Source organism: Pituophis catenifer, unplaced genomic scaffold, assembly GCF_029215685.1.
Source record: "Pituophis catenifer annectens isolate HBS135680 unplaced genomic scaffold, rPitCat1.0.hap2 SCAF_1, whole genome shotgun sequence".
Lineage (NCBI taxonomy): Eukaryota > Metazoa > Chordata > Lepidosauria > Squamata > Colubridae > Pituophis > Pituophis catenifer.
Genome location: NW_027256881.1, coordinates 262,100,456 through 262,127,482, shown reverse-complemented (window position 1 = coordinate 262,127,482; position 27,027 = coordinate 262,100,456). Strand labels below are relative to the sequence as shown.

Here is a 27,027-nt window from a genome sequence, read left to right as displayed (position 1 = left end):
AAATCTCTATTAACTATTGCTATATTTTTCAAGGGTTGCAAATAAACTTAATTTTTGTTTCCATGCAGAATAGACATGATCTGTGTGATCACATAAATAATGCTATTTCTTATTAAAAGAAAAGAGGACAGATACCTTCAACATTTCAAATAATTTAGTGCCATGTTTTAGGCAGAAAGCTTTGTGCTGGAACAAGGCTAGTAGATGAAATGCATTTCAAATAGCCATTCCTGGTCCTACTGCTATAGCTTTTGCATGATCCTGCTATAATATAGCCAATAAAACGAAGAATAACTCTTTCCAGATTACTATCTCAGATAATCATAGCATAACCTTGGATTATTTTCACATATTCATCCAATGTCATATGCTTGCTTGCAGAGTCTCCAGTACAACCAATGGGCTTGAGTCCTTAGTGTAATCAACTCTTGGTTATTTTGACTGTGATTGACTGAATAGTTGACTTTAGCAATTAACTTTGGCTTTTGCATTGTCTCAGGATTGCTGATCTGGGGAAATGGTTAATGAACATGCTTCTATCTTTAGGAATTCTCCAGAGAATATATTATGATGGAATAGATTTGCACAAATAACTACTGGAGGCAATCCATCCTAGTATACATTGTGGGAGTTACATTTTCCAAGCGCACCTTTACTTCTATTTGTTCTCATGTTTCAAAATATTATCATCAGCTAAAGAAGATTTTTATTTATGTCAATGGATTTCAAACTTTTTAACTTCAAGGAATCCTGCTTCTTCCACTGCACTAAAAGATTTTATAAGTGAATTGAGTCACACTCTAGAATATGCAGAATTCATGATGGTCCATGTGATACCTTGCTATCACCTTGTCAACTGAAATTCTTCTCTAGAATATAATATAATATAATATGTGCTACAGAAAAATATCAGTAGCCACAGATGAGCTTTATTTAGATACAGCTTGCTTGGTGATCTTTATTTTTTACTAGAGTTACTAGTAAGCTTTCCAACATCTTAAGATTCTGTGGAAGTGCTTTGAAAGATCTACTTCATGCTATAAAGGCAATTAATTGCATATAATATATGACAATGCTAATAATTGGCATGGATTTATTAGACAACAGGCAATGACGGGTAATAATCAATACAAGACTTTCTATTTAAACATATGCCAAAATTAAAGCAAAATTTTGTCAGACTAACCAGGTAAACTCGTAAACCATGTAATACAGTAATAAATAAAGGTAATGCTGAGCATAATGTATTACTTCAGATTCAATTTAACTTTCTCTGCAGCTGTTCGCATAAGGAATTCAGTTGTGCTTGCATTTTTTCTACACACAAAGCTATAAGAACAAAAAAAAATGACAAAAAAAAAAACAAAAAAACCAACAAGCAATATCCATATGCTCCAAGGAAACTATTGCTTTCTGTGAACAATAACACAATTTGATCCCAATTTATTGCCACTATCATCCATCCATAATAATTGCTAGAAAAGAGAGGACACTGTTTCAGAACCACTATTTCAACCTAATCCGAAATAATTTATTGGAAAATGACATGCACATCTTTCTCTAGGAGGTAGAGGGCTTCTACTTTCCATTCCTAAAAGATCAAATTAAATTGATTCCCAAAGCTGAGCAACCATTAAACATAGTAACATAACTATGTAAATAAATGCTGATAGGAATGGTTAAAATCCCTTAGAGATGTTGTTCTGAGGCACCTCACTATTCTCTACTGGCAGAAGATAAATTGAGCATTTCATACAGCACAGGCTGAATTGCTTAAAACAGCTTATTTCCCTCAGGTGTACTGGAGGACTTTCATCTGTTACCCATTCAAAGTTATTACTCAATCACTACTCTTCTTTTTTTTCCGTATGTGGAATGGGGAGAGGTACCACTATCCCCAAATCAAGACAAATGTTCACTCAGTCATTTGTGGAATTTGCCCATTCTACTTAAAACATAGCAAAAACCCTTCACCATTCATTGCTTTTTATACCACTGAACTTATTTGCAGTCATCACTGAAAATACTCTATCCTGTGCTCAAGCTGATCCATTCTGAAATGGCTCAGGAACATCATGTTTGGATTGAGACACTTTAGAAAGGGCTTTCAAAGAGTTTAGTCCAGATTGCAGACTACCATGTCATCCCATTGAATAATTCTGCTGCTGCTGTGCCTGCCCACCTTCCTGCTCCTGGAAAGGTTCTGCACACATACACAAAGTAAAATAAGTTCTAGAAAAAGTGCAGAAAAGAGCAACAAGGATGATTAGAGGGCTAGTGGCTAAAACATATGATGAAGGTTGCAGGAACTGGAGATGTCTAATCTAGCAAAGAGAAGGACTAGAGGTAACATAATAGCATTCTTCCAATATTTTAGAAGCTGTCAAAAAGAAGAGTGTGACAATTTTTCTCCAAAGCAACTGAGGGCAAGACAAGAAGTAATGAATGGAAACTCATCAACTTATCCAACCTAACTAAGAAGAAATTTACTAACAGTGAGAACAATTAAATCAGTGAATAGATTGCCTTCAAAATTGTGAGTGCACCAACACTGGAGGATTTTAGGAAGAGTTTGGACAGCCATATTGAATAGTATAGGGAATGTTGCTTGAGCAGGGGCTTGGAATAGAAGACTCTGTTTCTTTATTATGTTATTCTGTTAAGATAAAGAAATGCACGTAGAAACAGGTGCAACACAGATTTTTTTTGGGAGGGATGGTAAGGTTTTCCCATTTAGTTGGTCTTGTAGTCATCATTATTTCAATCTCTATCACCAACTCCCAAATAGCCCAAATCATCTGAGAGCTATATGGGAGGTAGGAGTGAATGATTCTGTCTCAAGTGATTGGAAAAACAAAGAAAAGTATGGCACCAGATTCTTAGTTTCATTATTTAAAAAATTGACAGAGAAAAGTAGGATGCTCACAAGTAACAAAAAAGAGGAAGATGAAATGGAGGAAACTATTGGTATTGGCTATGTTTCATATCAGTACCTTTCTATTTACAAGACTCTGTTAAACTACTATAGCATTCAGAATAAAATTCAGAGGCAGCTCTGAAAGGTAAAGGGACAAGGTAAGCATTAACTCAGTTGAAGGGCCAGCTGAAATAGCCAATGAACTTCTGCAAACTGAAGTCTATTGTTCAAACCAGACAGGAAGCTTAAGCATCTTAAAATGGAAAAGTATATCTCAAAAATTAAACAAGAAAAAGTCATTTTCACAACGATTGAGGGATTACTAGATAGGTGACGTTGTCTATTGTTGCCTCCAAAAATAGTTGCTGGCCAGTTCTGATCAACAGAGCAACAAGGCAATCCATATCAGCATGTTATAACTACAAGTGCTTTATTGTTTTTCCTAATCAAAATTATGAAATATTTATACTGCCCTCTTCTTCTTTCTCTCCTTTCTTTTGTTGTCTGAATACATTAACCTATCCTTTCTCAATTCTCCTGTTTATATAGCCAACAAGGTCAGGAATTCTGACCTATAGCCTGAATACTGTCCCTGTTAGTCCAGTTTTTTTTCTTCTGTATGTTCTTTTACTTTTAGGCACAATATCTTTACTATTTTTTAATAGATTCATTTATGTTAAATGCTTTGGAATATACTATATGTGTTTATGTATACACATACAGTACATATATATTGCAGCATAATTCTGAATGAGATAACACAATGGTTTAATTTAAATGGGGGAAGGGAATTTGCCTTTTTGCAAAATAAAGTTATAAAACTGTGCTTCTGAGTATTCACTGTAGATAAATCATAGTTTTATCATGGAGGCCTGAAGTGACAATTTTCTGGAATTGCTCACTGATCATCTTTCCAAGGGAAAATATATTTTATAATAGAAGATAGGTTTAAAAATAAACCTGCCTGGCTGTGAGTTTTCTTGAGATAACAGGATCTGCATTAGATTTCTCCTACACAGCAGGAACTTGGTGTAACAGATGCATTTGGAATCTAATGATAAAAAAGCACTTTATGAGCTATATATTTCAAACAGCTTGGGTAACTTCAAAGTAGTGACATTATGCTGAATTTTAATCATGAATTAAAATACTTCAAATATTGACCTATCAATAGAAATGGAAGGAAATGTCAGCTAGCCAGAGGTGATTATGTATATAGGATACTGAAGAAGAAACAGATTTTGGCGATAGAGCACATAGTTTGTATAGGAGTTGGTGCATAGAGATTAGATAGATAGATAGATAGATAGATAGATAGATAGATAGATAGATAGATAGACAGAATATTATGCAAACTTCTTTTATAAGCACATTTCAAATTACAAGATGCGTATTGATAAAATCTTCTGACAGCAACTAGTTTTGATTAAATATCTTACTGGGCTGATAGCCTTCATGTGGCCACAGGAACATGTGGCTGTTTGCATGAATTAAATTTCAAAAGATATTTTGGATGCTTCTTGTGAATTGTTGGCATCTATCCCACATTACATACTAATTGGGTGATATGCAGTGACAGAAAACATACAAGCAATAAATCCTAGCCAGAAATATCATCTGTTTCTTTTTCTAATCCATTTGGAACTATAACTTGCAAGGGGGACTTCATATTTTTCCCTCGCCCTCTTTCCGTTCCTTCGATTCAGTTTTGCTTCCTAACAATTACATGAACACATCCATGCACTCTTTTGGCAACAATATTAGAAGTAGTTTACAATTGCCTCCTGAGAGAGAAAGTGATTGGCTCAAGGTCACCCAGCTGGTTTTGTGCTAAAGCAGTATTAGAATTCTTTTTAAAAAGTTTTTTATTAGTAATACAAATTAAAAACATTGGACATGATGTGGTGTCTCCAGTTTAAATATTTTTGTCAAGTTTTACCTTATAATTAATACAATTCCTTATCTCTATGCAAGTTTATACTATTTTTTTTATTGAAAAAGTTTTCAAATACAGATTTCCCCCCCTTTTTTCCCCCCCTCCCCTCCCCCTCCCTAACCCCCCCTCCCCACCCATCCCCCCCTGTGACTTCTTCGTAACAAAAAAAACCCTAATTCATAACAGATTACTTACTCCCTCCTCAAAATACTGACCTTTACATACTAAAAATATTATAAATATTATAACATCCCCCTTTATCCATACATTTCAGAAAAGAAGAGAAAAAAAAACATTATGCTATAACTATTATAAAATAACTTCTAATTTAACATAATAGTATTTTATATCTATATATTATTACAACAATTCAAAACCACCTTCCACTTTAAAACTATACGATAAATCCTACTTTAATATTTAATCTTCTATATATATTACTATAACATTTCAAAGCGGCCTCCCCATAAAATCTAATTTAACATTTATTCCACTCTATCCATTTCCTCCACTCCCCTAAATATATCACTTAAAAATCCCTTTTCTTAAACTAATCAATCTGTAGCTAGCTTATTCACCCACTGTCCTGCAAATTTACCATACACAACAATTCTTAATATCTTTAATTCACTGCCCACACTACTTAAAAATATATATATATATATTCCATTATATCTAAATAAAAAAAAAAAAGAAAAGACAATAACTTTAAATTTATAATCTATATAATATCTTCTTTGAGGTCTTTCCACTGGATTGTTAAAACCAACATCCATAATAGGGTAACATAGCTTGCTGATGCAACAGTTTATTCAAGATCTTCAATCATATCTGCCCCCATCAGTAGTAAATATCTTCTTATATGTATAAAAGTAAAAACAACCACCCGAGTGACATTATAATTATATTCCATATAATAATAATTGTGGGTTTCATCAGGATTATTGATTTCCATCATCGTAGTGGGTAACAACCGGATCTTCTGCATGCCCCAGTATGATTCTCTTGCCTTATGATTCAAGATAATTATAATATATTTATCAACACAAAAAGAAATTTCAAAGTGGATAATTCAAATCCATCAGTTTGAGGCTCTTTCCACGTCCCAAAATTACGGCAATGCAGAGATCTGCCACTATCCTCAGGATGATATTGACCAATATGTCGCCTCCTCTATGTTTTCACATAATCATTCATATTTTAAAGTCACTGGCTTCACTGTTGCTTGAGTTAGAAATTTCTATTTTTATACAACCTATTTCTTTTTTTGTTTTCTTTTTGTGGGTTTGACTTCCATCCTGGTTTCCTTTCTACAGATTGTATGTCAACTGGTCGGTTTTCATTCTGCTTTGTAGATTGGTCGTGTTGATTTTGTTTTTGTATCTCATGTTTCTTTTTTATCCCTTGTATATCCCCTAATTGGTTTCCATGCTTGTCCTTGCCTTGATAAGTCATCACATTAAAATCAGATGGCACTTCTCTCAAATTTGTAGATAATCCAGCTGGGGTATCCGATAAATCCAAAGGCAATTTATCTGGTACAGTCTCTGTAATTCGATATTTTCCCTTTATTTCCAGCTCCTTCTGCTTATCCTGTATTATACCTGAAGATGTTAAATTCATGTTCAACCTATTTTGATAAAATTCTTCCGCTCTTTCAATAGTATTTAACTGATATCTTTCTCCTTGATGTCTCAGTATAATACCAACTGGGGCGTTCCACCTGTATGAGATATTTCTCTTTTTTAACTCAGACACCAGAAAACCAAATTTCTTCCTTTCTGTTAATATCTTAGGTGGAAGTTCCTTGTAGATCCATATCTTTCTTCCATACAATTGCAAATTAGAATTGAAGGAATTTTGCACAATATTATTCCTAATTTCCTTGTCCGTAAAATAAATCACCACATCTCTAGGCCTTTGCTTAGCAATCCAGGAATTTATTCTAAAAACTCTGTCAATCCTACAAAACACTTCCTCAGGTTGAACCTTTAAAATCCCAGCTAGAATTTCAGAAGATATTTTCCTTAAATCATCTCTATTATTTTCCTGCAAACCTCTCAGTCTTATCGCATATTCTGTAAAATTATATTGTACCATTAGAACCTCTTTTTCAATCCTCTGTTGCAGATTTTCTACATTACCAGACTTTTGGTCAGCATCCATTTTAGGTTTTTCTTCTGAGCTATTATCCTGAGTGTTTATCAAATCATTTTCAATTTTTTGAATTCTATTGTCCAATTTATCTTGAATTTCATCCATTTTAGACTCTAGTAAATTAGTATTTGTATCCAACTGTATCATAAATTCTGAAAAACCATTAACCACTTTTAAAATTTTTCGCTCCAAAAAATCAAACTTAGATTTTACCAATTCTTTAATTTCCTGCTTAAATTTTTCAAGATGCTGATTCACAATCTCATCCCTTCTTTCAATCTCCTCTAAGAGAAATTCTATTATATTAAAATCAGGTTTCTGAGACTGAAGAGTTAAAACTTGTTCCTTTAAATTGTTGGTAGGGGAATCCCCCCCCCCTACTTGTTTATCTGACTTTGTAAGTCTCAGTGCCATGTTTCCGCCCAGGCAGGCTTTGTTAAAAAGAAAGGAAAAAAAAAACAAGAAAAAAGACTTCTTTCCAGTCAACAACAATATCAAGTCTCCAGGAAAAAAAAAAAGAAAGAAAAACACAGGAGCGAAGTTTTGTCTACAAATGTAGCCAGTGGTATTTATTCCGCTACATTGTAATAATAGAAAACGGAAGGACTTTTCCTTTCTGCCTCTTCTCCAGCTGCTGCAAGTGCCATTTTAAAAGGCTTTTTCCCCCCCCTTTCCTTTCCTCTTTTCTCTTAAGTAGTTTTTTTTTAAAAGATAAGTAAAATACTTGCGGTTCAGTATTACAGATCCAGCTCACATTTTCTTTGAGTAATCTGTTAGATTCACAGGCTTGCTCTTGACGCCTGGCTCTGCATTAGCAGAGGTCTCCCAAAGCCCGGAGCAACGGCTGGGGATATGGGGCATCTCATCCGCTCCGTCCCAAAAGAAAAAGAAAAACTTTTGGGACTCTGCAGAGAGTTCTACCCACCCCTGCCGGCTCTATCTCCGTTTCCTCATGGAAACGGAGTTTTTTCGAGCCGCCGTTCCGTTGTGAAGGCGGCTCTGACAGGCAGTGGAAGCTGACGATCCCAAAGAAACGTCTGGCGGCGGCCAGCAGCAAACAGGAAGTCCCTCAAGTTTATACTATTTATCACATTTCAAAAATGTAGATTCTTACATCTGTGAAAATTACATCAATACCAAATTCGATCTTATCTAACACAGAAAACTAGCGTAAACACTTCTAAACATTCTACTCGTCAATAATCATTTATCCCAGCATTCCTCTTCCTGTCAAGCCAGTAATAAAATTTGTTCCAGATTTCATAATACTCTGTTTCATTCTTATCTTTAAATTCCAGGGTCAGTCTGCCATTTCCGCACAAGTTAATATTTTAGCTAACACTTCTTCTTCTGTGGGGGTCTCTTTATTTTTCCATTTTTGTGCAAAAGCCAATCTTGCTGCTGTTAAAATATGTAACATTAGATAAATTGTACCCTTGCTGTAGTTGCCTTCTATGATGCCCAGTAAAAAAATAATAATCCAGTTTTGATTCTATATTTTGTGTTAATATCTCTTCCAACCATTGTTTTATCTGATGCCAAAATTTTATAGCTTTTGGGCATTCCCACCACATGTGGTAAAAAGTCCCTGGCACTGCCTCACACTTCCAACACATTGATGGATATTTTTTACTTATTTTTTCTAGTCCTGTGGGTGGGAGATGCCACCTGTAGAACATCTTGTATAAATTTTTTTGTACGTAGAGTTACTTTACAAATTACTTTGTAATTTGTAGAGTAATTTTTATGTTTCTTTCCCATAGATCATGCCAATTGTCTAGATCAATGCTATAACCAAAATGTTTACTCCAAATTAACATAGTTTCTTTTACTTGTTCTTCTAACATATCCTGTTCCAGCAAGATATATCTTCCTTAGTGCCTTCTCCTCTGTTCTTAATAAAATTTTATCTAAATCTATTAGTTCTATTTTTATGCCCCATTCTTTCTTATCTTTCATGTATTTTTTTTTAATATTTTTTTATTATAGTTCAAAAACAAAACAAAAACAAAGACAAATGTATAGTAGTTTTTCTATCACGGTGTAACATCACCAAAATATCCATGTATTTTTATTGTACTTGGAGATATGCCCACCATTCGAGTTCGATTCTTTCCTCTTTCAGTTTATTCCTGGATTTCAATTATCCTCTTTCATTTAACAAATCTTTCTATGCAACTACTCTTCCTGACTTAATAAAATTTTAAGCAGTATTAGAATTCTTGATTACCCACCACCACTAACCACTACACCAAATCGGCTTGCTATAATTATCCATCAATATCTGTTTGGAACATAGTGTGTTGAAAAGGCTTTCAATGCTTCTTGTATCTGCTTAAGGATGATTTTAATACTTCCTTTTTTATTACTTTGCTTTTTTCACTCCTTATTTAGTCAAAGCCTTGAATTTTAGATTGGACATCTAAAATTGGACGTTTTGTAAAGTTCATAAAACAGGAACACATGATGAAGGACTGGGAAGTTCCCTAGATTTGGATAATTTAGAGAAATAAGAAAGGGAGGGCAGTCACTGAAAACTAGGAAGCAAAAAAAACAGTTAATGGGGTTCCAAGTTCAGTGAATAGCAATGTTCATAAAACTAATTTAGGGTCATTAAACTAAGATAGGGTTAACAACGGTACTTTATAAACCTGGTTGAGTTCTGTTGTATTGAAATTATTTCATTAATGAGGCTTGATCCATAAAGACACTTCTTTCATTGGCATTTGATATTCCATTGCCTCATTTATTTGCTATTAAATGTAGGTAACAAAGAAGTAAAGACAGTAAAATATTTTTAAGCACTTCTTTTGGAGAATTGCTTCAAGACTTTGTCCACTAGTAAGTGAACAACTTTGAGTTTAGTTTTGTTTAATTAAGTTTGGGGTTTTGTTCCAAAATTGGGGAAAGTGATTTTTTTTTTTTGGTATGACAATTAATTGACAATTGATCTTCCTCACTCAGCAATATTAGCACATTTTGGTTCTTTTAACTTTGATTTAATGATATCTGGCTGCTCTCTGGAGATAGCAGCGTGCATTACTTCATTGTTTTAAAATGTGGGTAGACCGACTCAACCAAGTGTGGGAGCTCTTCTTATGCCCTGGACTGAATGAGTTTCTGTGCTTCTTCACAAATCTTATCCTGATGAAAACAAATGCAGCTACTAGTTCCCTGCAGAAGATCCTTTTAGTTACCTCCAGGAGATGAAGGGCACAGGCAAGAAAGGGAGAGCCTCTTTATATGAGCTTCCCTTCCCATGTATGACTTATGTTCTAACCCAGGTATTAGTTTCTAGTCATTTATTATATCTGTGGGATATTGGGATTATTTTCTGTCCTGAACTTTATGTGTTTACTGTGGGTGTGAGTGTATGTGTGTGTTGTTGTGGCCTGCCAATGGCCAGCGGATCTGGCAGCAGATTGGGACAGTGAGGGGGTTGGGGAGGAACATGGGCCAGTCCTGGAATCTGAGAAAGGCTCTGATGAGGCTCTGCATCGGAAGGAGAGAGAGGGCCAGGGCTGTATGCCAGTTATCAGCTGCCTTTGGAATCAGACATCAGTGATGCAGATGTACAGCTGGAGCCTGTTCCCGTTGTGTGCATGATCAGAGTTGCCAGATGAAGGGAACAGCTAAAGAACAAAGGTCAACTTGTGAGTAAGGCCACAAGTGGACAATGAATGGCCCCTCCCAGAATGAATAAAAGAGGAGTGAAAGGGGAGTGGAGTTTGCAGGAGACAATTAGTTCATCATTGCATTTTTGCCAAGTATTGCAGCGTCTGAAAGATATCAGCCTGGCCACTCTCCAAGCCTGATAAAGGTTGGTAATTGTAAACTATCTTGAAAGACTGTGGGAGAGGAAAGACTTTGCTGGAGAGAAATTCAGTATACATTAAATAAAAGGGGTTTATCGGGACTCTGCTTCGTGCTGCTGGGGAAGCCTAGGTCAGAACATGTGTGTACCCCAAAAATGTAACAATTCAGCAGTTCCCTCTCCTCTGCAAAATCTCAGGATACGTTTTCCTATTGCCTGAACTTTATATTTAAAACTCTGTAAATGAAGCAGTATTACATTACTTAAAAGATTAATATATTATCCTCTGCTTACAGTCAAAAAAGATTCAAGCCCAACTGAAGGAGCTTCGCTATGGGAAAAAGGATTTGATATTTAAGGTGAGTTTCTCACTTGAACTGGCAATGGTATTTGCTTAAAGACAGTACAACATTAATCTAATCTGACCAAATTGTTTTATTCCTCTAACACCAATGGAAGAAAATCACAAAAATGTCAACATATTTAAAAGGATTTGGGGGGAAAAATGAAAGGTGAATTTGATTTCCATGGTACATTATCCAAATACTCATGTATTTCTGCTTTTTTTTTAATGGAGAAAATGCTCTCAGAAGGCAAAGTTTCCTAAGAAAAATCAAGCAGTTCTAAAACTTTGAAAAGGCTGTTTATTTCACATGTAAATATCTCAAGATTTCTTCAAGGAGGAATATTTTAACTTTTTTTAAAAAAATATTTAGTTAAGGTTGTACCATCTAGTAAAACTTTTCTTTCTCCTGTCTCAGTTTTAGATTGCTTCTATATTTAATTTTGATTTAAACTTTGCACCATGGATGTTTTATTTTGTACCATAATGTTTTAGATTTTTATTTACTACTAAAAGTGCATGATTGTCATGGCATAAATGTAAAAATTATTACACTATTGTAAAATACTGTAAGATGATGTCCTACAAAGCAGATCATCTTGGATGCTTTTTTTTTTTTTAAATAGCTACAATAATTGAAAACTGACACAGGATAAATATGACCTTTTTTTTGTTTGTTTGTTTCCAACCATTACTGTCAGTACAGAATACATATCTTAAAGCACTCTGAAAACTGATTTTCTTTTATGAAAGCAGTCCACTGATAACTATGTGATGAGAGAAAAAGTTTAGCATGCTTGTTAAAATTAATGGATTAAAAAAGTTGTCTTTTTTTCTCATGAAGACAAAATGTGTATAAACATTTAACTAGTGTCTTTATTTTAAAAGTGAAGTCAGAACATACATCTTTTGGTTTGCTTTTTAATTAGAATAGTAAGATAAGGATCAAGAAATAAGCTTCACGTATCATATATCCTAATTCCACTTGTCCTCCAATCTCTCTAAAGTTCATTAACTAAAATAATACAGTTATTTCAAGGCATTATTTTGGGCAAAGAAAATAACCCCAATAACTGTCAGGAGTTCTGGAGGGCCTGCAGATTAAATGATCCATGTTGGAGGCCTTTGAACTTGCAATATGATTTTGCCATCCAAATATCTGTGATGTATCAGTTTGGGTGTGTTTAAGTTAGCATTCAGTGGTCATCAGGGAAGCCAAGGACAGAATTAGTCTAAAAGTCCTTTGTGTTTACATGCAGTGGGGAGAAAGGCTCTTAGAGACAGACTCAATCTTGATACACTCAACCCTTTTTCAGTATTCCCCTTGGTAAATTAGGTGAATGTTTTCTAAATATTTGGTTGCCTGAAGATACGGATGCATAACTATAATATTGGGTGGTGATGTTATTCACTTACATTTTGTCTGTTAAAGATCGACTGATTTTGTTCCTGGTACAGCAACAGTAATATGCATTACTGTTAATATGCAGGAGATGGAAATGCCTTCCTATTTATTTTAACAAGTTAAAAGCCTATAAAGGAGAAGGAGGAGAATGATCCTTATTGGAATATCTATTGCAGAAAAAGAAAGGTTTTTTTTTTTCTAAGTGCTGTCAAAACCAATACCACCAGTACCACCACAGAGCAAATTAAGGGGCTATTAGCTCTTGGTTCCAATGTATAACAAGCACATATGTTTCATAAGATAGCTTTAAAAGGATTTTAAATACAAGATTTATCGAATCAGTTGTGGTTGGATGTATTACTGATTTAAAAAATGTAGCCAGCATACATTTTAAATCTTTGTCAGATACTTGGCAGAATTGTAGCTTGTCTTCTGTCATCTTGATGTCCATTAGCTTGGTGCTGTGTGCAACTAATTTTAGGAGATAACCAAAGCCTTGTAACAGTATACCATAAATGTTTATTGTAAATGACAATGATAAACATAATTATTTTTAAAAAGGCAAAGTTTTTTTTTTAACCAATCAATTTGTTATACCTGTTAAGTTCAATTGGGAATATTCTTAAATAAGGTAAAGGTAAAGGTCCCCCTCACACATATGTGCTAGTCGTTTCCAACTCTAGGGGGCGGTGCTCATCTCCATTTCAAAGCCAAAGAGCCAGCACTGTCCAAAGACATCTCCATGGTCATGTGGCCAGCATGACTAAATGCCAAAGGTGCACGCAACGCTGTTACCTTCCCATCAAAGGTGGTCCTTATTTTCCTACTTGCATGTTTTACGTGCTTTCGGACTGCTAGGTTGGCAGAAGCTAAGACAAGTAACGTGAGCTCACCCCATTATGCAGCACTAGGGATTCAAACCGCTGAACTGCCAACCTTTCGATTGACAAGCTCAGCGTCTTAGCCACTGAGCCACCGTGTCCCATCAATTCTTAAATACCATGGCTGAAATCTAAAGAATTGTGAGTGGAATACCCTCTTTTCCAAGACCTTTCTATTGTGTATCTTTCTTCAGTGTATCGCCTGAAGAAAGTATTTGGAAAAGTGCAATATTCCCCATAGCTCTGTGTAATTAGCACAGCATTATAGCAAACAAGGGATAAATAAATAAAGTAAGCCCTATTTCCCTCTCTTTATGCTTCTACCCAAACCAGAAAAGACAAGGAATGCAGAGAGGGAGTTGATAAATAAATTATTATATTTGGTAAAGGGAATTAAAAATAAGGAAAATGTAATAAAACACTATTTGCATAACAACGAACAGTACAGCACTAATAGTTCATTCTGAAAAAGCATGTATGAGACTGAAAGGCACAGGACTCATTTATTTGAAACTTCAAGCTCCAAATCTTAGCAGATGGATATACAGTATCTCTCTGAAGTCATTTGTCCAATAGTTGACTGGTTCAAAGTATCCACCACCACACACCACCACACTTTCTATGCAGAAACATAAAGACTAGGAGTGGAAATTGAGCTTTCCACTCCTTTGATAACTGCTTTGAACTTGGGGTGGGGGACCCTATCTTCCACCTTCCCCTAGGGCAGTGTGGATTAGTCATAGAAGAACCAAATAGGACCTTAAGTACCCAAAGACTAAATCTGCCTTTATGGTATAAGAATAACAAAAAACACAGATTGAATCAGTCTAAGAATCAGAGCCTGAGTGAGGTAACCCAGAGGATAGCATTTAAAAATGCACTCTATTATCAAATATTATATGTGATATTACATAAACTATTAGCATTTTATATTAAAAACTAGCAGCAGATACATAATTAATGAAAGTTGCATTCCATGTGATAGTAATTGAATCTAAAAAGAGAAATGAATTGGCTTTTAAATGGAGCATGAACAAAATCAGGAAATCTAGTTCTCCAAGAATGTTTCAGTGAAGAACATTTTAACAAAATGCTGATGCAGACGATCTGGTTTGAAACATTTACTTTTATTTAATGCACCATATTTTTTTTACTTCTTTCTCTGCTTTTTGCATAACTTATAAATGGTTTGGATCCAGGGGTGGGTTCTGCTTACCTTTACTACCGGTTCGCAATGGGGCCATGTGCATGCGGAGAAGCGTTCTGATGATGTTGGAGTCAGTGGGCAGAGCCTCCCGCAGGTTTTACTACTGGTTCTATAGAACCGGTGCAAACCGGGGGCAACCCACCACTGTTTGGATCCCAAGATATTATCTTTTAACCACAGTGCAAATTCTGAAAAAAGTCAACTTTCAGACACTAGCCGTGTCTGGATCCACTCTATAGGATTTCTGGTAATTCAACTTGACTTGCTACAAACCACTTTCTCCTTTTCCCACAACATCCATCTAGCCTCCCAAAAAATCTGCTGAATGGGATAGATCTGCTGAATGGGATAGATTTGACTATAGTATATGATAAAGATAATTACTTAAATTAAGCAAAAAATATACTTCTCTGGACTTGTGATCATCTTTAAGATGATATCATAGTGAGCAGAGGATGAAAATGTTGTACTCCAAATTAGGTAGTTTGCAACATCTTTAAGATTTAAAACAGTTTGTTTTTTTTCATACAGTGAAGATTGTATGGATAATATTGTGTATGTAATTTCTAAATAAAATTGATAGCATGAAACACAATGTTCAGTGCTCATAGTTTAACTCACAACTAATTATGCAAAGAATGCCTCTTAGTTTAATTAATTTCTGTTGAAATAAAAAAAGCAAAAAAAGCACATGAAGCAAACATTGACTGTATACAGAGCCAAATTAAAAGAACATCATGCAGCAGTTCCCATTATTATCCTTCAAAAATCCCAATCCTCTTTAGTTTCTGGATCTTACATTTAGGAAGTATTAAAAATACTTTGAATAATTAATTCCTTAGCTTACATTTTAAAAATCTCAGCACTTGCTTTAGAGGCTTAGGAACATTTTACTGAAAAATATAAACATTGCTTATCTTCTAATAGTGTGGCAGGTCGAAGTAGGCTAATCTGAGAATTTGCTTTTGTTCAAAAGGGTTGGAAGCTACAGATAACACAAAGAGCAACAAGGGTTTTAGAAAGACATACTTTTTAGTCTCTTCATCTTTAATTTATTCAGGCTAGAGTTTATGCCTTCCTGGCAAAGGCTATTGCTAGCTAAGATGCCATGCATATGTCATTCCCCAGATGGATTCATAAGACCCTGCCACACATGAATAAACAATAATTGAGAATATATGTACCTCAAGGTTGAACTGTTGGCTTTTTGATATTTCCTGTTTCCTGCTTATTTGTCTCTTAGCTCCTAGGGAGGATGTGTGGTGGGGTGTTTGTCTCCCTCCTTGACCCTTTAGATAAACCCTATTTATATACTATATAAAATATGGTAATATATCCCTAATCTAAAATTTCAAGCTAAAATTTATCACTGATAATGTTCATTTAGGTAACCAGGATCAAATGAAGTAATGAATTATGGCACCAAGCACTTTACTGTGTCAGTCAGGAACATTTTATCTGTGAGGCTTTCAAAAAATTAATATCATCAAATCATCCTTTGTTTAGCAATCAATAAAATATTTTTATTTGGAATCAGGAAAAAAACCCTGATATTTCTAAACGTTTACATTCTAGTACCGAATATTTCTTAATAAAAACATTAATCTTCACTGTAGTGGCACTTTATAATTATCAACTTGGGACAAATTGGACTAAACCAGACATGATTTTTCATTATTATTTGATATGTTTGAGTTTCTGGCTAACAGAGTCAAATCCATTCATTGTATTTATTATGTACAGTTTAACTAACACTCTTTTTTTTATTTATTCTAGATTAAACCCATAATTCTCAACCAAAATTGGAAGTATTTTGTAAGTTTGAGAAAACATAGCCATCAGATTCTGTTTGGCTATGTCAAGGCTCAGAAGTTAAGTGGATTAGACTTGGCTAGTATTAACTCGCCTATTAGTACTTGAGATATGAGATCAGAAAATGCCAGTGTAGATTAGGAAAGAAAAAAAAATCCAGCAGAAGGTAACAGCAAGCTACATCCAGCCTGTGCCAAGAAAAGTACATGGATGTGTTCCTAGGAATCAAATTCAACTCAAAGGAGATCTGCCTTCACAAATCTATCTCATCTGCTCTGTTTGCTTCCCTTATTTTCAGAAGGAGAAAGAGTTCCACAGTGGTGGAATGAGGAAAGAGAAAATTTTCAAACATCTATCTTTTTTTTTTCTTGTGATAGGAAGAGGAGAAATATTTATTTATGCAATCATTTCTATACCTCATTTCCAATGACTCAATATTTATAATAATAGTAATATAATCAAAACCAAATCCAATTTATGAGAAATTTCTTCAGAGAACAAAAACCATAGTCCTGCTCAATTTATGTGTTTAACTGTATTGTAAAATCATCCCATTATATTCCAAAGCAGGAAGACGAATTGGAAGTCTTACTAAAATCCCATCATAAATTTACTCCCAGAGACCTTCATAATCCAGTCTGCCATTTGTTGATAGAGAAGCATCCTTGGCTACCAGGGAGCTTGCCTGCTTGTTATTTATTATATTATATTATATATATAGTAGTATATGTTTGTCATTTGGGTATTTATAATTTATTTAATATCCTGCCTTTATCATCTGTACAAATAACTCACGGCAGCAAACATATCTAACACACCTTTCTCTTCTTATTTTCTCTACAACAACAACCGTATGTTTTTATATTTAGATTATGGGCTAAATCAAACTGTTTTCCAGATAATTTTCTTTTTGCTTTAACATTTCGGTATTTGTAAGTGTCCACACATGGGGATCAAGTTCAGCCTTCATTTTTTTTTTAAATTTGATTTATATGCCGCCCTTCTCCGGAGACTCAGGGCAGCTTACAATGCATTAAGCAATAGCCTTCATACTTTTGTATATTTTATACAAAGTCAGCTTATTGCCCCCACAATCTGGGTCCTCATTTTACCTACCTTAGAAAGGATGGAAGGCTGAGTCAACTTTGAGCCTGGTGAGATTTGAACTTACAGTAATTGCAGACAGCTTTATGTTAATAACAGTTAATAACAGTGCTTTAGTTTGCTGCGCCACCAGGCTCCTATTTTTTATTCATTTTTTAAAAATCCACATATTCATTTATTAAAATGGTTCCAAAATGAAATGTTATTTTACTCCTCTGAGTTTTCTCTTTCCCTTTATCAGTAATTAAATTAAAAAGGACTAAATTCAAAATTTGGTTCAACCCCATTTGCAGAAGCACCATTCAAAATACATCCGTTAACTTACAAAAAATATCTTATGTTTTAAAAATAACATAATCTCCTTATCCTTATTACCAACACCTTTCTCTTCATCTTCTATTATCTATATTGTGGTTAAATTTTTAAGTAGGATTTTTAGGGCACAGACTTATCTGCTTTTTTAACAAATATGACATTAAGTGCCATTTATGTGGATAATGCTATTTACATAATACAAATCTATTATCATTATTGGTATTTACATAATATAAGCCTATCATCATTACTGCTATTAACATATTACAATTATGTCATTATTACTGCTAGTCTGGGGTGAATTTGTATGATGATACGTCAAGCATTTTTGTCCAAGAGGTAAGGTCAGATATATGCTTAAAAAGACATAAAATAGAATCATTTATCTCACTGCAAATACAAATACAGAGGGGACAAAAATCTGTGAATAAAACGTAGCAAGTGAAATGAGGTTATTATGTCAGTTCACTGCACTAACACTATTTTAAAAATTTATAGAGTGTTTGGATGTAAAAAAAGAGGAAGTGGATATTTTCCCCTAGTGATGGAAATTTCATAGTGGTGAGTTTGTTGAAGATGATAAAGAGATATAAAAACTCCTGGCTAAATCCAATATGTTATCTTAATAACAAGAGATGTAAGCCTGGAGACAAGGATCCAAAACATATTATATTTTTATTGCCAAACCACTGTTAGCATATTATTTGCCAGAGTAAATACCAAAATGTATTTAATTCAGAATGCATATGGATATGCTGTGAAGACATCTGAAATGGCAGCTGCTTTTTGCAGACTATGTCCTTAGCAGTGGATCTCTTTTGCAAACATTCTCTTTTTCATCAAGAATGATTATCTAGGAAAAAAAAAATCTTACCTTAGAATTTTACAAGTTGAACCTGGAAATCATCTGTCAGAACAAAAATGGATTTTTATTTCCCTCAAGGTGGAATTGAAATGCTCATTTCTTCAAAGTAATAAAAGGAAATCAAAGGGATTCTTGAAGCTTGAGATAAAGCATGGTAATGTAGTTTACACCTTTAATATAGTCCCTAAGCCTTGACATTGTTGATATGCTACAATGACTATCAGTTAATTGTTTGAAGGTAGAATGCTCACTTACCCACTTCTGTTCAGAATCGCTACTACTAATCTAGCTTTAGATTACATGGCCAAAAGAAAGGACAGCTCCTTTACTCTTCAGGTCTGTACAGAATAGACTATTAGTATTAGATAAATAGGTAAAAATACAGTATAAATAATTTGATTATAGTAACATGTTTGAAGTTGTCATTAGATTTGTTATTCTATACATACATAATGTATAGTAATTTACAAAGTAAATAAGTAATTTACAAAGGAACAAAAATATATAGAACACCCGATTGAGCAAGTAATTTACAAAGGCATAAAAAAGCTATTGGAGGACTTGATGGACTAATTAAAAAAAAAAAATCATTAAATCTGGTTTGGCCCATAGATAAGAATGCCATCTGTAATCTTTTCCATTAAAGTAATTGTTGTTTCATGATATAAAATGGTTGTTGGGGTTTGTGTGTATGTTCATAAGTATGTGTATATGATCTCATCAGTCTCCACTTATAACACATTTTGTGCCACAGGTAAACTGAATGAAACTGAGTGAATGAAAGCTCAGGGTGAAAATAATTAAGAGGAACTACTGCTCTTATGTGTCAGGTGTGACAACAGTTTTAAAAGTATGATAGGAATCTGTCTCATCATCTTACAATCAAAAGTCGGGTCTGGGTAGAATTTTTGCTTAAAGAAAGTCTCTGTTGCTAAACCCAAAACATAAAGGGAATTTCTGGGAATATCAAACCTTGATATAACACTTTGGAAATACCTCCTGAAACAGGCTTTAAGGTAGCCTGATTAATTACAACTCATAGCTCTTCCCTTACATCATCAGCAACAAAAATAGTAACAAGACTGAGCAGAAGGCAAGATTTACTTAGGTCTTACTTAGGAGCCCAAAGCAAGAATCAATGTACATTTTAAATCAGAGCGCTGTGGGTACTTGAGGATCAAGAAATCCATAGATTATTTAATTTGTGACAAGCAGGATCTCATTTTGATTTTGAGTGACTTTTTGTTTGGGCAGTGCTGGGTTAGTTCATAACCTTTCTAAAGACTTTCAGCAGTTCATAACCTTTCCTAAATAGAGAATGGCAGAATCCAAATTTTACAACAACGGTATAAGAAACAGGATACCCTGGCTTACACAACACATAATATTTATCTAGTTAAGGGGAAAGGCTGATATTTTATTGAATTGTCTATAAATAATTTAAAATCATCAAAGGAAAAGAAAAGCATAAATGTAAAATGTATAAATTCTATAAAACGTATATTTGCTGAGGGGAAATTTGAAGGGAAATTTCAATCAAGGAAACAAAAAAGGAATTTGAGTTTAACCAAATTGTTGTCTTCTCTATATCTCCTAAAAATAATTCAGCTAGCCTTTGACTTATGACCATTCATTTAATGACAATTCAAAGTTAAAACAATCTTGGAAAAAGTAATTTATGACCTGTATGCACACAGACATTGTATCACTTTTGCGGTTATACAATTACTGTTCAGGCACTTGCAACCATCTTGTATTTATATCAGTTGCACCATCCTGTGGTCACATGACCACAATTTTCCACCTGTTTTGCTGATTTCCAGCAAAAAAAGGAGCTCATCGGGGAAGCTAGATTTGTTTAACAAGTGTGGTAAAAATTGTCATGAAATTGGTTCCAACTTGACTTAAAAGCAGTTCTGATCCAACTGTGGTTGCAAATCAAGAATAATCTGAATTATAAAAATAACTCAACTTTCTTATAACAACAATAGGACTTGTGTGGAGCAAAAAGGATAACAAAAGTAAAAGTAAATGTAGGGATAGAGAATTAGAAACAGAATGAAGAAAAGGGGAGAAAAATAAATAAAATAATATAAGAAACATTAGACAGGAATGAATTGGATTTGAATAGATACAAAGGGAATATGTATGTAACTGAAGTGTGATTGAATGTACAAAAAGTATATATGGAATATGCATGATGTTATATTGTAATATACATGAAAGAAAAAGTGTTAGAAAAGTATATACCAGACAAGTTGCACTAAGTCTAATGTTTTTAAATCGTATATTTAATAAAATTAATAAAAAGTAAACTTTTCCCATATTCTATTGTTATAATATACACATATCAGTTTAAGATCAAAAAATCTTCTATCCAAGGAATCCAGTGTAAAAATAGAATGCAATAGGAATATATATATATATATGAAATAATTCTTACATAAAGTTATGTGAAATGATTTTGATATATTTGGGAAGGCTGATCATAGATTGTGCTTCGTCAGAGAGAAAAGTTATTTTTTAGTATATGGAGTGATGACTTCATTATCAAATAAGTGCATTTACTTCAGGTACCTTGAGAATGGGGTGCTAACCTCAAACATATCAAACAAATGTGTACAACACATTTACCAGCTGTGTCTTAATGGTTTTAAAAGACTATTGTTTCAGATCTTGTCTTGAGGAGCAAATTAATGACACGAGAACTGCATGTTTAATGGACTGTAGTGAAGAAAACATATATATTTACTCTTGATGTGAGGATTTTTTTTTTTTTTGGCATGCTCATTATATACAGTGAGGCTCATTAATTCCAAATTCCCCAGCACAAGAGGAAAAAAAAGCCTTTGATGTGGGTTTGACTGTTGTTGCAATATATATGGTGTATCTAATCCATTTGGATAAGCACATTTGCAAGAAAGCAGCCTTCTGAACACATGTAAGATGTGGGCTGAAGAAGCATTGCAAGGCTGTTTATAATGCAAATTATTTTTAAAGCTCACTTAAAGCTGGTCCAGGACACACATTTTTAGGCTGATCATCAATTTGTTTTTATTTTTCTCTTTAAAATGTCCTATATTTAACTGAGACTTTGTTACATTTTTTAAAAAATATAGCATCATACTTAATGGCAATAAAAGGATTCAAAATATGGACAAAACTTTCCTTACATTTTGTTAGGATTTCAGTATTCAAAATATGAGAATCAGACATAATCAGAGTTTACAACTTGTAACCAACAGCTTTAATTTCTTGTGCACTTCTAAATTGTCAGCCTCCCCCCCCAATATATTTTTAAAAATGTATTTCAAAGAAGGATATCTAATAACTACTGTTCCTTTGTGTAAAAGTATTAATTATCCAAACTCTGATCCTGGGAGTCTAGTGGCGTTTAGTCAAAATGTATATGCAAAACACCCTTTCATTCAACAACTAAGGAAGACAATAGGTAGCAATGGAAAATACCTTTTGATACCATTCTGTGATAGCATAGTTTTGGGATAGTGGTGAATATCTGTAGCTCGGGTATAGAATGATGGTGGAGGTTCATTCTTCTAGATTGTGGGTTGGTTTCTGAACATTTTGTTACCAGGCTAGATAATGTCTTCAGCAGAATTTAGGGGATATCATTGTCAGTGTAAAAGGGATGTGGTGGCTCAGTGGCTAAGACACTGAGCTTGTCGATCGAAAGGTTGGCAGTTCAGTGGTTCAAATCCCTAGTGCCGCGTAATAGGGTGAGCTCCCATTACTTGTCCCAGCTTCTACCAACCTAACAGTTCGAAAGCACGTAAAAAATGCAAGTAGAAAAATAGGGACTACCTTTGGTGGGAAGGTAACAGCGTTCCATGCGACTTTGGCATTTAGTCATGCCGACCACATGACCACAGAGACATCTTCGGACAGCGCTGCTCTTCGGCTTTGAAACAGAGATGAGCACTGCCCCCTAGAGTCAGGAATGACTAGCACATATGTGCAAGGGGAACCTTTTACCTTTAGTGTCAGTGTTCTTCTGCTTATAAGGGCTTAATAGCCTGATAATAATAGCATAAAAATAATAGCATATTTTTCCCATTAGAAACTAGTGGGAGCCTGCCCATTTTTATCTCAGAATGTTAAGTATGCATTTATTAGAGAGCCAGTTGGTATAATAATTAACATGTTGGACCGGATATAAGGAGAATATAAGTTTTAGTTCTCCCATAGACATGATTATGGGCATTCATACTCTCTTAGCCCAGCAGCCACACAGGGTTATTATTGTGAAAAAATAAGAAGAGACTCAAATGGGAGCTGTACTCACCAAAAAGTTATGTTTCAAAACAACAACAAAACCTCCTAATCCATCTTCCCCTCAAAAAAACAAACCCAAAAAACAAAAATAAAGAAAAAACCGTCGAAAAACCAAAAACAAAACCTGCAGGAAGAGAATATTTACAGGTTTACAACCCTGTACTGGTAGAAAGTTACTCTGACTAATTTGTTCTATTTTATTTTATACACATAATAATTTAAAAGAGAGTCAGTATCCTGGATTGGGTTTGAGTTGGGTCCACCCAAGTTCAAGGCCTCTTTTGACCACAGAACTTGGCTTATTTGCTCTGGTCCAGCAAATCTTTCCCAGTTGCTTTTTTGTGACACTGAATTTAGGTAAGACTTTCATGTAAATTGCTTTATAGTAGTACTAAGAGAAAGGGTACTTTAAATATATTTAACAAAATAAAACAATAAATAAAATTAGTGACAACAAATATAAGTTGGATTCTGGAGAAGGGAATGGAATGTAGGAAGGGGAAGGGGAAGGGGAGAGGAAAGGAAAGGAGAAGAGAGGACTATTGATACAGAAGAGGTTTTTTTTTATCCAGAATGGAGAGTTAAAGTACTAATAATTTGGATGTTCAAAAAATGTTGGTGTTAAATTTCATTTACATTATTCATGCCAATAAACATATAGGAATCCCGACGAAACTTATTTCTATCAGAAAGTTGAGATCACAGCTTTGTATTTAACTTCCTCACTTTTCTATTTATTTATTTAATTTATATAGTCATCCATCTTATATTTGTGACTGGATGGCTCACATTTAAAACAAAAATAATAGTCAAAACACAGAATAAAACAACCACACGAACAATATATAAGATAAAAACAAGTAAAATCATAAAATGCAATCACTGGGGAAGCCCAATAATTCAAGAACAGTACAGCCAATTTATGGGTTCCATGCCACTCTCTGATCTTCAGGCCATAGGCAAAGCCAGATCTTCTGGCCCTTCTGGAAGGCCATCAAAATGGGGTCCAGTCTGGCCTGGGGGTAGGAGAATAATGTTCTATAAGGTGGGTGCAATAACAGTAAAAGACTTCCTCCTGGGTCCCATGTCTAGTGGATTGAACCATACAATCTTCTTTTTTGGGACCTGACGGACAGAAAATGTCACTTCAGAGACAAAGTCTCTCTATCCATCCCATACCTAGCCCATTTTTCAATAATATTGCTTTCAAAATAATTTGACATAGATGTGTCATTTTTAAATCTTCCACTGCAAATGAATAAAAAATTGCAAATGCCTGTAGCATTTGCTAAAAGGGCAATTGCTACCTTAGGATAGATTAAGAAGAACAAAAAATCTAGAAGACAATGTTCCAATATCTCCTCTGCTTGATTAGGCTCCATTTGGAATACTGTGTCTGGGCACCAAAGTTCAAAAAGGCTATTGACAAATTGAAGTGAAATCAGAGAAGGGCTACCAAAGGGGAAGAGGTCTGGAAAACAAACTTAAAACAGCCCAAAGCACATCTACCTTAGCAAACAACTAAGGTAGATAAGCAGTCGGGTGGGGGGGGGAAGCAATACCCTAGTCAAGTAACCTATAAGGAAGAAACTATACTCCGACCAAGACTGGTGGAACAAGTTGCTACAGGGTATAAACAATCAGAAAACTTCACTTTCTCATGCAGTGTTGAGGTTACCTAGCCTGATAATTAAATGTCTGTAGGAAAACAACCAAGGTCAAAGAATAATAAGAATCCAACAGAACTAAGTTCATGAATTAAAACTATGAGAAAGTAGGTTAAGGCTAGTTATTAGGAGGAACTTTCTGACTATATGACTTGTGATAGATTAGATTAAGCCATTGATTGAAAGGTGGATGTGATATTATGAGAAGAATAATGGTAGTCCTTAATTAATATCCACTCATTTAGCAACAATGCAAAGTTATGATGGGACAAATGAGATTTATTACTGGTTCGCATAGTTGTGGCTGCTGCAGTGAGTCCTTGATCACATAATCATGATCTGAGCACTTGGTGACTGGTTCACAATTATGACATGAAACATCTGGTGGTCACATGATTATCATTTATATCCTTAACTGTTGGTTCTGACAAGCAATCTCAATGGAGAAGCCAATAGGAGGTCACAACTAATGACCACATGATATCACAGAGCCCTAGTGGCACAGTAATTAGAATGTAGTATTGCAGACAAACTCCTCCCTTAGTCAGGAGTTCAATCCTGATGGGCTCAAGGTTGACTCAGCCTTCCATCCTTCTAAAGTCGGTAAAATAAGGATCCTGATTGTTGGGGAAAATATGCTGACAGTGTCCATAGTCTGCTGTGAAGTACTTTGGGGTGGACTATAAGTCTAAGTGCTATTGATATCACTTTTAATGGTGGCCAGAGGTGGGTTTCAGCAGGTTCTGACCCGTTCTGGAGAACCGGTAGCAGAAATGTTGAGTAGTTCGGAGAACCAGTAGTAAAAATTCTGACTGGCCCTGCCCCCATCTAGTCTCTGCCTTCCAAGTCCCAGCTGATTGGGAAGAAATGGGGATTTTGCAGTATCCTTCCCCTGGATTGGGGAGGAAATGGAGATTTTACAGTATCCTTCCTCTGCCACTCCCACCAAGCCATACCCACAGAACCGGTAGTAAAATTTTTTGAAACCCACCACTGATAGTGGCATGGCATTCACTTAATGCCAGCAATTGGAAGTGCTAGAACTACCATAGCTAAGCAGCACAGTAACATGACATTGCATTTTACAACTGCATCACTGAGGGATGGAAATTCCAGTGCCAATTACTGTAGTTAAACAAGGATTACCTGTATACTACAATCTATCACCAAATGTAATTGATAAAATCCTAACATTCACACCTATGAAGAAAATGAAACAGATAGTTCATCCTTGTTCAGTTTGGAAATAACTATGTATAGTTATCTTACTAACACTAAAAATTAAGGTATTATCTGAAAAAAGTTTCACTGTGGACCAATATGCAATAATACATCAATATATGGTATATTGTAAAGGAATGTATGGATGACTTTGGGGTATAAGAAAAAGAGACACCTCCTGAGGAATGATCAAAGACAGAGGAGTTCACAGTCACTTAATGGTCAGAGAAAGAAACATAGGAAGAGCCTTATTGGCCCAGCAGATTAAAGCGCTGTTAATTAGCACCAGCTGCCTGCAATTATTGCAAGTTCGAATCTCACCAGGCTCAAGGTTGACTCAGCCTTCCATCCTTTCGAGGTAGGTAAAATGAGGACCCGGATTGTGGGGGCAATAAGATGACTTTGTATAAAAAAGAACATCACTTTGGGGGGGGGGGCGAAAGCCCTACTAAGCAGGTATATACAAGTATGAAGGCTATTGCTTAACGCATTGTAAGCCGCCCTGGGTTTCCGGAGAAGGGCAGCATATAAATTGAACCATAAATAAATAAATAAATAGGAAGGAACACACGTACACACACACACACACACACACACACACACACACACACACACACACAGAGAGAGAGAGAGAGAGAGAGAGAGAGAGAGAGAGAGAGAGAGAGAGAGAGACCCCAATTATCAAGAAAATTACCAGAACTAGGAGTCCTTCCTAATTGTACAGATTTAGTTGTAGCGACAATGTCTCGAAACAAAAGACATGGGATTAGTTATCCGATCCTCTAATAAGTGTACAGTAGCAACCCCAGTTTTTCTAAAATTGAATGTTATCATCTGTTGATGAAGAATTAATATCACACTGTTCAGATTAAAATTCAAATAAATGAGTTTGGAGTCTTTGCACAATCTATTGAAGACAGATATAGCAATATTGTTTAGCTTGTTTAAGGCTGCAACCATTTATTCAATTTCTCACGTTTTCCCCTATACTTTCGCCATGTGCACTGTAATAAAAACAGGTTGTTGTTGAAGAGTCAAGCTTTTTATGTTGCTATAGACCAAAGATTTATATAGTTCAGAAACTGAGATG

The 27,027-nt window shown here is 34.8% G+C and overlaps 1 protein-coding gene across 1 annotated transcript in view; it reads left to right on the top strand.

Moving 5' to 3' along the window:
- LUZP2 (leucine zipper protein 2) overlaps nt 1-27,027 on the top strand; it is a 386,482-nt gene that overhangs the window by 277,078 nt on the left and 82,377 nt on the right. Inside the window, exon 7 of the mRNA XM_070957545.1 lies at nt 11,121-11,183. Coding sequence (XP_070813646.1) covers nt 11,121-11,183 — 63 coding nt within the window. The remainder of the gene's footprint in view (nt 1-11,120; nt 11,184-27,027) is intronic.